Source organism: Artemia franciscana, chromosome 17 (genome assembly GCF_032884065.1).
Source record: "Artemia franciscana chromosome 17, ASM3288406v1, whole genome shotgun sequence".
In the NCBI taxonomy this organism is placed as follows: domain Eukaryota; kingdom Metazoa; phylum Arthropoda; class Branchiopoda; order Anostraca; family Artemiidae; genus Artemia; species Artemia franciscana.
Window position 1 is genome coordinate 18130732 of NC_088879.1, and position 12547 is coordinate 18143278.

General features: G+C 35.7%; 1 protein-coding gene across 2 annotated transcripts in view; it reads left to right on the forward strand.

Annotated features, from left to right (window-relative positions):
* The window catches only part of LOC136037951 (ADAMTS-like protein 3), a 152128-nt gene that overhangs the window by 53567 nt on the left and 86014 nt on the right, over nt 1-12547 (forward strand). For both annotated transcript variants that reach the window (XR_010620089.1, XM_065720835.1), the window contains exon 6: nt 8696-8831. Coding sequence is in view for 1 of the 2 variants with exons in the window: in XM_065720835.1 (XP_065576907.1) it covers nt 8696-8831 (136 nt within the window). In the remaining variant the exon portion in view is untranslated. The remainder of the gene's footprint in view (nt 1-8695; nt 8832-12547) is intronic.

Here is a 12547-nt window from a genome sequence, read left to right on the forward strand (position 1 = left end):
TATATATGTATATATATATATATGTATATATATATATATATATCTTTATTCACAGGTGGGACACAGGAACACAACTACAATGGCGCGTAACTAATATGGCGCGTAACGACTTACGCGCGCAGGGGGGCTTGGGGGGGGCGCGAAGCGTCTCACCAACTAGGTGTTGGGGTGGCGCCACCCCAAAAGCTAGTACGTAATAAAAACATACGAATATAGAAGTTTGTTACTTAAGTTTATTCGTAAGTTACGGATGTCTTTTACTAATGAAAACGTTAGTAAAAAACTAAAAGTTCTAGTTGCCTTTTTAAGTACCCAAAAAATTGGAGGGAAACGCTTTTTTCCTCCCTCTCCTTTTTTCTCAAATCATTCGATCAAAACTATGGGAAAGCCATTTAGCCAAATAAATAAATATGCAAATTTCGCTTTAATTATTCATCTGTAGAAAGCCGAAATCAAAACATGGGTTAACTAAAAAATGTTCAGAAATTAAATTAAAAAAAAACAAGTGTTTTTAACTGAAAGTAAGGAGTGACATTAAAACTTAAAACGAACAGAAATTACCCCGTATATGAAAGACGCTGCTCCCTCTTCAACGCCCTGCTCTCTACGCTAAAGTTTTTACTGTTTTAAAAAGTAGAGTTGAGAGAAAGAGTCAAACTTTAGTGCAAAGAGCAAGGCGTTTAAGAGGGAGCAGCCCCTTTCATATACGGGGCAATTTCTGTTCGTTTTAAGTTTTAATGTCGCTCCATACTTTCAGTTAAAAAAAACTTGTTATTTAATTTAATAGTATGTAAGAACTTAAATAGTGGGCAGTGAAAAGTTTAACCGAAAGAATGTCTTGTAAATAAAAAAAATCTTCTTTTTATTTAATATGAAAAATAACATGTTTTGCTTCTTCAATTTTTGCTTTTCAATGGGGATAAATTGACAAATAATCTAAATTCATCGTCTTAAGTGAGGAATTAATTAAAAAAATAAGTTTTTTTTAACTGAAAGTAAGAAGCAACATTAGAACTTAAAACGAAAAGAAATTACCCCGCATATGAAAGAGGTTGTTCCCTCTTCAACGCCCTGCTCTTTACGCTAAAGTTTTTACAGTTGTAAAAATAGAGTTGAGAGAAAGAGTCAAACTTTAGCGCAAAGAGCAGGGCGTTGAAGAGGGAACAGCCCCTTTTTTTGCCGTAGCAAAAAACGTGTTTTTTGCCGTAGCAAAAAACAGCAAATTTGCAGTCTCCGGTATTCGTCGTCATTACCTCTAGGATTCGAATTGGCCAGAGGGGATAGTCCGTAAATTTGGCTTAGGTTAGGTTAGGAATAAATCACCGATTTTAATGTTCGCAGGATTCATGCCTAGTAAATGAAAGATTATAAAGTGAAAGAAACTTATCTTTCCCTGAGGGCCGAGCCTCGCTAATGTATCCAAGTGAACAATCAGTCCAAACTGTGCCAGGTCGGCCCAACTGCTAATCATTCTCTAACTAAACAGCGTAATTAACACGCAGGCAAACTATATCCAATTTTCTCTACACACCACACTTGGCTATCGTATCTAATTTTCTCAATTCAAAACGCCAAAAATCTGATTGTGTGATAAATTCAAGTATCAGATTGTACAATTTCTGTAGTCACTGAATTAATTCATGGCTAAGGAATCAAGTTCAAACAATTCAAAAGTTCAAACAGGTGTAATCCCTTTGAGAGCTAGTTCAATACTGCAGCACATCAGTATACTGCAGACATCTTCTTTGAATTAAGTTCATTTTTTCGGTAATCTCAGTTATGACGTTTTTTTCTGGTATTATGAGAAATAGAAACATTCAGATCGCAATAAAGATTTTTAATTTTATGAATAGCTTAAGAATATTTGGAAAGTGGAAATATCCCTGAAAGTGGAAACTTTCAGGGCATGATGAGGGGGATGTACAACTGACGAAAAAGGAATATGCGCATACTTCCTTATATGAAATTACTCCGTATATAAAAGGGGGTTTTCCTCTTCAACGCCCCGCTCTTTACGCTAAAGGTTTTTACTGTTTTAAGAGGTAGAGTTAAGAGAAAGAGTCAAACGTTAGCGTAGAGAGTGGGGCGTTGAAGAGGAAAAGCCCCTTTCATATACGGAGTAATTTCGTATAAGGAAGTATGCGCATATTGCCTTTTCGTCAGTTGTACGTCCCCCTCATCATGCTCTGAAAGTTTCCACTTAATATTCTTATGCCATTACTAAAATTAACAATCTTTATTTCGATCTTAATGTTTCTATTTCTCATAATATCAGAAAAAACAATATAACCAAGATTACCGAAAAAACGAATTTGATTCAAAGAAGATGCCTGCAGTATACTGATATGCTGCAGTATTGAACTAGCTCTCAGAGGGATTACACCTGTTTGAACTTTTGAATTATTTGAACTTGATTCCTTAGCCACGAATTAATTCAGTGACTACAGAAATAGTGCAATCTGATACTTGAATTTATCACACAGTCAGATTTTTGGCGTTTTGAATTCAAAAAATTAGATACGCCAATTGTGGTGTGTAGAGAAAATTGGCTATAATTTACCTGCGCGTTAATTACGCTGTTTAGTGTAGAGAAGGATTAGCAGTTGGGCCGATCTCGCACAGTTTGGACTGATTGTTCACTTGGATACATTAGTGAGTCTCGCCCGCACGGAAAGATAAGTTTCTTCACTTTATAATCTTTCGTTTACTAGGCATGAATCCTGCGAACATTAAAATCGGTGATTTATTCCTAGCCAAATTTGCGGGCTATCCCCTCTGGCCAATTTGAATTCTAGCGGTACTGAAGACGAATACCGGAGACTGCAAATTTCCTGTTTTTTGCTACGGCAAAAAAAGGGGCTGTTCCCTCTTCCCCGCCCTGCTCTTTGCGCTAAAGTTTGACTCTTTCTCTCAACTGTAATTTTTAAGACAGAAGAAACTTTAGCGTAAAGAGCAGGGCGTTGAAGAGGGAACAGCCCTTTCATCTACGGGCTAATTTCTGTTCGTTTTTAGTCTTAATGTTGCTCCTTACTTTCAGTTAAAAAACTTATTTTTTTTTATTTAATTTCTGCACGTTTTTTAGTTAATCTATGTTTTGATTTCGGCTATCCGCAGATGAATAATTAAAGCGAAATTTGCATATTTATTTATTTGGCTAAATGACTTTCCCATAGTTTTGATCGAATGATTTTGAGAAAAAGGGAGGGGGAGGAGGCCCAGTTGCCCTCCAATTTTTGGGTACTTGAAAAGGCAACTAGAACTTTTAGTTTTTTACGAACGTTTTCATTTTAAAAGTTATATGTAACTTACGAATTAGCTTACGTAACAAACTCCTATATTCGTACGTTTTTATTATGTATATGAGAGGGTTCATCCACTCGTCAATGCCTCGCTCTTTACACTAAAGCTTAAATTTTGTCCCCTAAATCACAAAGGCCGTCGAATAAATAGTTGAAATTACTTAAAATGCTTTAGCATAAAGACTGAGGTATTAAGAGGAGGTGAACCTCTCACATGCGTAATATTTTCTGTTCATTTCAGTTTTTAATGCTACTCCTTACCTTCCGTTGAAAAAACTTTTGCATATTTATTTTTTCATTGTTTTTTTTAATAATGCTAGAAAATGTTGCACCCTCTTTATGGAAATCTTCTTCCCCCATGAAAAATTCCTCCATGGAAAGTATCCCCCGCATAACCCCCTCTTCTCAACACCCCTCCAAACCAGAAAATCCCCTTGAAAACGTCTGTACAGTCCCCAAAAAACATTACTATATGCAAACACTGGTCAAAATTTGTAACTTGCAGCCCCTCCCACGGGGACTGTGGGGGAGTAAGTCGTCTCCAAGGACATAGTTATAAGATTTTTCGACTATGTTGAATAAAATGGCCATCTCAGAATGTTGATCTGACGACTTCGGATAAGAAATGAGCGTGGGAGGGGGCCTAGGTGCCCTCCAATTTTTTTGGTCACTTAAAAAAGGCACTAGAACTTTTCATTTCCGTTTGAATGAGCCCTCTTGCAAAATTCTAGGACCACTGGGTCGATACGATCACCCCTGGGAAAAAAAAAAACAAAACACGCTTCCGTGATTTGTCTTCTGGCAAAAAATACAAAATTCCACATTTTCATACAGTTTGTATTAACGAACTGTAGTAAGGAGCAACCCGACTCAATAGTAACCAAAACTCTAAAAAATGGTAAAAAATGGTACAAAGCTACTGATATCAAAAAAAAATTTGATATCAGTAGCTACATCAAAAGAATCGCATTTTAATGCTAATTTCAAATATATAAGTTTCATCAAGTTTAGTCTTACCAATCAAAAGTAACGAGCCTGAAAAATTTGCCTTATTTTAGAAAACAGGGGAAAAAGCCCCCCTAAAAGTCATAGAATCTTAACGAAAATTACACCATCAGATTCAGCGTATCAGAGAACCCTACTGTAGAAGTTTCAAGCTCCCATCTACAAAAATGTGGAATTTTGTATTTTTTGCCAGAAGGCAGATCACGGATGCGTGTTTATTTGTTTGTTTGTTTTTTGTTTTTTTGGGTTTTTTTCCCAGGGGTGATTGTATCGACCCAGTTGTACTAGAATGTTGCGAGAGGGCTCATTCGAACGGAAATGAAAAGTTCTTGTGCCCTATTTAAGTGACCAAAAAAATTGGAGGGCACCTAGGCCCCCTCCCATGCTAATTATTTTCCCAAAGTCAACAAATCGAAATTCTGAGATAGCCATTTTATTCAGCGTAATCGAAAAACCTTATAAGTATGTCTTTGGAGACGACTTACTCCCCCAGAGTCCTCGTAGGAGGGGCTACAATTTACAAACTTTAACCAGTGCTTACATATAGTAATGGTTATTGGGAAGTGTACAGGCGTTTTCAGGAGGTTTTTTGGTTGGGGGAGGGGTTGAGAAGAGGGGGATATTCTGGGGGAGCTTTTCATCGAGAAATTTGTCATGGGGGAAGAAAATTTCCATGAAGAGAGCGCAGGATTTACTAGCATTACTTAAAAAAAAACAATGAAAAAATAAATATGAAAAAGTTTTTTTTCAGCTGGAAGTAAGGAGCAGCATTAAACCTTAAAACGAACAGAAATTATTTCCCATATGAGGGGATCACCTCCTCCTAATACCTCGCTCTTTACACTAAAGTATTTTTAGTAATGTCAACTATTTATTCTACGGCTTTTGTGATTCACGGGTCATTCTTAATGAATTGGGACAAAATTATATCTTTTACTAATAAAAAGATTCGTAAAAAATTAAAAGTTCTAGTCGCCTTTTTAATTAACCAAAAACTTGGAGGGCAACTAGGGTTCCTCCTCCGCTCTTTTTTTTATCAAAATCATTTGATCAAAATTATGAGAAAGCCATTTAGCCAAAAAAAAAAGAATATGCAAATTTCGTTTTAATTATTCCTCTGCGGAGAGCCAAAATCAAAACATGCATTGATTCAAAAACGTTCAGAAACTAAATAAAAAAAACTAATTTTTTCAACTGAAAGTAAGGAGCGACATTAAAACTTAAAACGAACAGAAATTACTTCGTATATGAAAGGGGCTGCTTCCTCATCAACGCCCCACTCTTTACGCTAAAGTTTTTTACTGTTTTAAAAAGAAGAGTTGAGAGAAAGAGTTAAACTTTAGCGGGTTTTTTTTTAATTTTAGATAGGAGCTTAGAACTTGTACAGTAGAGTTCTCTGATACACTGAATTTGATGGTGTGATTTTCGTTAAGAGTTTATGACTTTTAGGGGGTGTTTCCCCCTATTTTCTAAAATAGGGCAAATTTTGCTCAGGCTCGTAATTTCTGATGGGTAGGTCTCAACTTATATATTTGAAATCAGCATTAAAATGCGATTCTTTTGATGTAACTATTGGTATCAAAATTCCGTTTTTTTAGAGTTTTTGTTACTATTGAGCCGGCGTCGCTCCTTACTACAGGTCGTTACCACGAACTGTTTGAAAATGCCAAAACATATCTGGCGAAGAAATTAAGGGGATTTTATGCTTCCTGTAAAAAAAAATGCGAATTCGCGAGCGACAAGTCCTAAGCGGTAAATGGTATCCAAATAACAAGATAATCATTGAATTTTGTAGTTTCAGATCCATCCACTCACCGAGGCAGAATCATTGTACTGCTTACTTAAAAAATTTTCTTGTGAATATATATTTTTGCTTGCTTAAAATAAGGAGAGTTTTCTTATTTTTACATGTTTTTTTTCGAATTTTGAAGGTATTTTTCAATATGAAAACAAAAAAGCTGATTTCAAAAATGCAGTATGGTAGGTGCATATAACTGAAAGTGTGGACAAAAGGAAAGAATTTTTAGAGGTTTTGCAACCTCAGGGTGCTAGAATAGGCTTGAAAATTAATGTTAAGAAACGAAAAATGTGGTTCAATTCCGCTATTTAGGTCTATAACGAGAGAAAGGTTGGGATGGCTAGGTCTATGATGGCTTCTGTCGATGAAGGATGACAGATTGCCAAAGATTGTCCTTTTCGGCCAACCATCTATCAACTATCGTTGGCTGGCCAACGGCCAGCCAACGATTGTGTTTGTAGGACAACTATCAAAGACCGAACAAAAGGAAAATGGTCCTCGAATGGTGTGGGAAGATGTCGTAAGGAAAGGCTTAAGGAAAATGGGAACTTCTTGGGAAGGTGTAAAGACGGAGGCTTTGGTAGATCGGGATCGAGGAGGAGCTTGCGCAGCTGTGTTGGCCCCTGGCGGCTTGGTTCTGCAGTGTGTTGTTAGTTTTAGTAGCAGCAGTAGCCATCAACTGATAACAAAACTATCTTTTTGCATTGAAATTGCAGTTTTACAGAAAAAATGAAATATTTAAAACTTGGACCATAAGCAGGGACGTACCTTCGTCAAAATCCTGGGTGTGGGAGGAGAGAGAAGTTGGAGCCTATTTTTCCAAGTTAAGTTAAAATGACCAAGTAAAAAATACAAACTGATAATTAGATTTCTAAAGACGCCAAATTTAAGCCGGGGATGGGGAGCAAAGTGGGGTCAGGTGCTAGTTACCCTCCTCCTACCCCATAGACGATTTACACTAACCCTAATAATATACCTAAAAACAAACTCAGTTCAGTTCATTTTTTGGTCGTGAATATAAACAAGAGCTAAGAGGTCATATTGCACTTGTGACGAGGTCAGAAGAGCCAAGAGCCTAGAACTCATAAGGCATGATATCTAGCAAAATTGTAAGAATCAATAGATAAATTTAAAAGGAAAATCAGAGGCTTAACGCCGGTCGGGATTTAAAATAAGAGCTCTGACACACGAGGCCCTTCTAAATATCAAAATTCATTAAATCCGATCACCCACTCGTAAGTTAAAAATACCTAATTTTTTAAAATTTCTTCTCTCCCTTGAGCCCCCATATGGTCGAATCGGGGAAAACGACTTTATGAAGTCAATTTGAACAGGTCCCTGACACGCCTACCAATTTTCATCGTCCTAGCACGTCCAGAAGCACCGAACTCGCCAAAGCACTGGAACCCCCTAGCTCCCTTAAAGACAGTGGATCCAGTCCGGTTACGTCAATCACGTATCTACGATATTTGCTTATTCTACCCACCAAGTTCCATCCCGATCTCTCTACTGTAAGTGTTTTCCAAGATTTCCTGTTTCCCCCCACCAACTCCCCATCAATGTCACCATATCTGTTCAGGTTTTTAAATAAGAGCTCTGAGAAATGAGTTCCTTCTAAATATTAAATTTTAAGATACCTCACGAACGGTCACCCGTTCTTAAGTTAAAAACACTTCAATTTTTCTAATTTTTCCAAATTAACATCCCCTCCAACTCCCTCAAAGATTCAGTCCGATTATGTCAATCACGTATCTAGGACTTGTGCTTATTCTACTCACAAAGTTTCATCCCGATCCCTCCACTCTAAGTGTTTGCCGAGATTTTTGGTTTCCCCCTCCAACTCCCACCAATGTCACCATATTCGGTCGGGATTAAAATAAGAGCTCTGAGACACGATATACTTCTAAATATTAAACTTCATTACCATCTGATATCCAGTTCGTAAGTTAAAACTACTTCATTTTTTCTAATTTTTCCGAATTAACTGTCAACTCCCACTCCCCTCCCAGATGGTCAAATCGGGAAAAGACTATTTCTAATTTATTACGGTCTGGTCCCTGATACGCCTGCCAAATTTCATTGTCCTAGCTTATCTGGAAGTGCCTAAACTAGCAAAACTGGGACCGACAGACAGACAGACAGACTGACAGAATTTGCGATTGCTATATGCCATTTGGTAAATACCAAGTGCCATAATAATAACAATAAATAAAAATAATTTATTCTTGGATAAGGGGGAAGATTTGTTACAATTTATTTGAATCATATGGTGCATTTACTAAAAATTCTGAAGATATATTCCTCCAGATATGTCTATCTTCAAGTACTTACTCAAACCGTTAGTTTTCGTTCAAAATAAAGAATTTATCCCTTGATTTTTCGTATGGGGACCCTCTACTGTCGGGTCCCTTGTTCTTCCAGCATAAGAAAATTAAGAGTTCATAACAATTTTATTAGATCACTCGGATATTAATATTCACAGAGAGCTCAATTAGATTTGCCTTTCCATGTTTGAGACCGCCACCATAAAAGTCACCCCTTTATGATCTCATGGGTTTTTGAAATCGTAATTCATTTTGTGTCCGGTTTCCAGGTCTTGTGAAAATTCAGTTCGTGTGTGAGGACACAATGAGTAGAGCGGAAGTAGACGATTTTTATTGCTCTTCGGATGTCAAACCTGTAGACACTAGTATAATATGTAACCAAAAACCCTGTCCACAAGAATATAGGTAAGTAATATTAGCTTATAGCAGCCATTTTCTGTTTATTCGTGGCACATTTTTCCGTGAGAAGTTGTTTTAAAAATTCCGAGAATATCATACTGTCAGAAGTCCAAGGAGCTGAAGTTCATATGGATAATGAAGTTAAATCTAAAACGAACGGGACGTGATATGACAAATGAATTCATTCATAGTAGTTTCTGTTCGTTTTAACTTTGACTTATTACATTAATTTATTTCTGCTTACTTAATGTTTTGGCCTCTTTAATATTCTTTTAACTTGTTAATTTAAACTGTTTTTGAATTTATTTCGCTTATTAGTCACTGAATGATCATAACTGAAGGCAAGGGGGTATTTAAGATTTTGGTTCGAGGGGGAGAGTTTTTTTTAGGGGGTGGGTGTGGTTATAAAAATGACTTAAAAAACATCGTAAATTTGTATATATTCATTTCGTAACATTTTGATGAGTCGCACCGAACCTAGGGGGGGGGGGGGGGGGGGTGTGTGGTTAAAACCCCAAAACCCATCCTGTACATGGTCCTGACTAAAGGAGGCACAACAGCGTTTAGAACGAGTTTGAAGAGCACAGGCACAAAGGACTCACTGTTTAAGAAAATCGTAATAAATTTTCTTTTCGAATGAAGAGTCTCTCTTAAATAGACTGTTCGGATCCCTTGTTTCTCGGGCTGTATGGATAATTTTCTTTCGGAGTAACTTTTTAGTATTATCTTTTTATCTTTCTTAATAAAATTACCACCCTTGCATTTTTATCTGATGGCACTGGAAGGACTCGGGGATATTGTTTGCGTTTTAGAAGTGATAGGTCGCCCTTCTAGCAACTTAGATATTAAAATGAGTACTAGAACTAAGAATTATTGGACCTCCTGCAACCACTTATTATATATGATTAGGCCTGTATTTGTAGAAGAATGGAAAAGTAAGAAGTAGCCTATGTGTTTGGATCTTTGCATTTTTTACTAAAAAATATTCATTTGTACAAGAAGATACTTCAAGAAGTTCCAAGCACAAAAGCATTTTCATAAGAAATTGATAGCAAAATCTCTATTTTCTAACCAATTTCGTGAATGATAAAATGGGAAACCTGTTTTGGGGAAAAAAAACCTCTAAGTATCTTGAGAAGAAATAAGACAAGGGAAACGAGTTCAACCAACCAAAAGAATGCGCTAGGTGTTACGATCTAGGCTAAGAAGCCTTATTTTGCTAAAGGTGTTATATGAAGCCTTTAGTATCCATGCAACCTAAGTACTCAATGTGGCCCTGCGTGACAGTGCATTTTCAGGAGACAGAAGGAGAAAAAAATGTCACTCCTTCCACTGTTCGATGCTATTGCTAAGAAACATTCAAAAACACGAGTACTTAAAAAAATCGACATTAAAATGAGTCTTTCCTTTGCCATAATAGACCCCCCCCCCTTCAGTTAATGCATATGGTAAATTAATGTTATTTGTTTAAAAAGCTTATAGATTACTTAGACACCAAGTAAATCGACTATCACTTGCTTTTTCCTTTTCTTTTTTTTGTCCTTTCTAAAAGCTTTCAATCTTGAAAAGTTGTGTGAAGTTCAAAAGGCAATACAATAACTACACTTGTTTCAAACTACATCATAGAAAATCTGTTTAAAGTGTAAACAATCTATAAGACATCTTTTCAAATGTTAGGAAATTAATGTTTTTGACACGTCTGTGAACCGACACACCATAATTTACTTTCCGGATTTAAAAAAAAATATTTATTACTTCAATACTTTATTCGTAAATAAAATGCCATTCAGAAACAATCAAAAACATAGTGATCAGAGAGCACATGGCTCATTGTTAGGTCGAAGAAAGAAAAAAAAAACAAAAAAAAAGGCAACGAAACGAACTAAACTTACAACACAAATATAATTTTTTTGGTGGAATCAATTAAATATTGGGGAGACCACCCAGATGCTACCTAAAATGAAAAACAAAAACATGCTAAGCTATCTCAACATCCCAGCAGCCTATAAAATCATGTTCCCTAAGTTCCTTTTCTTAAACATTATTGAGATGACAAGTCCTAAATTTCTTTTCGAAGTCTTCGCTCGCTTGCAACAACAGGTATCTGATACCTTATCAAGAATTTAGGTTTTTTAAATGCAGTAAATCCCAATCTAGATTTAATTAATTGACTAGAAGTAGAAAAATTGGGAACAAGCTGAAACAAATCATGGAAATTATTAGAATAGAAATCCGTTTAGTTCTTCTATTACTTCAGTATGGTCACTACTGCTTCATAGTCAGTATAGTTCAGTGTAGTCACTACTACTTCAGTTACTTTTGTATCGTAAACTACTTCAGGAATTGGGTTAATATATTGAATATCATGATACAATATTGAGCTATGAGGGTCTTTATTCTAAGCAATATTTAAAAGATTGAGGACAAAATGAATTGTCTGTGTTTCTAAATGATTTTCTGGGTTTCTAAGGTTGCATGTTCTGTTAAAAAAAAACATTGATAATTTGTACAGCTTTATTTCTTAATATCAACATTGGTATCAAAACTATTTAAGTAAACTGCACGACAATACCTAAGTTACAATCAGAGATAAAATGCGATTATCAAAGGAAGGGGAAAATTGTGTTTCAGATGATGCAAAGAGTCTAAACTGGGAGACAGTTTTCGTTACGAATATTTAGAGAGTTTACGAAATTATAGCAAGCCATTGACGAAGATACATAGATATTTGAATGAGTTAAGGGATTTTTACAATATTTCTAGTTTCAGATTCAGATTCATTGATTCAAAAATTCATATTCATCAAAATCTTCAACTTGCCCAAATGGAGAGACAAGCTCGACTACTGGGCAAGACATATAAACAAAATTTAACAATCCTCATTGATACAGAACAAACAAAAAATGAACCACTATTTCATCAATAAAATAAAAAAAACAGTATCTTTAATGAGAGTATGTCAGGTGGAGTAAGTGGAGTGAGGCCAAAATAAAATATAAAATAAAAATTTTTTACCAACCGTTCTTGCAAGCAGATTCCATATTAGTAATACCAATATCATAATAAAAAATAATATATTGACTGATTTTGTCGCGTCCAAACAACCATGTTTACTATTTTTGAGAAATTTTATATTAAATACTTTCCACTGAACCTTCAATTCTTAGATTGCGTTACATTTTTCAGTTTTCCATTACAGCTGAGGATCACATCCCTTGCCCAATTACTTCAGTATCATAATTTGCAGGTATGGGTTTCTTTAGTCACAAACTGAAGAAAAAATTACAATCTACTAATGCTGCACTTATGAACAAATGCTGTTGTTGTTGCTCTGTTAACAGAATTGTCGGCATTTCCGTATTTTATGGTACACACTCGAGAATTTGGATCGCGAAGATGAGACAATAACGGGTTTTCACGGTCTTCATACCAAATAATTAGCTTCGGCTCGGTGAACAACTACATTGTAGCTACATTTTAATTAAATATTTAGTTAGTATTTTGGTTAGGTTATGTATTTAATATGGTACTTGTGTATTATTCAGAACACACTCAATAAGTAAAGTTAGGTTCTTTCGTGAAACAAACTACGATGCAGGTACATTTTGATTAAATAATTTGGTACTTGTTCATTATTCAATTGATTCAATTCAATTCAGAACACATTCAACAATTTTGCTGAGAAAATCCGGTTTCATAGCCACAAAGACAAAACTCAATTT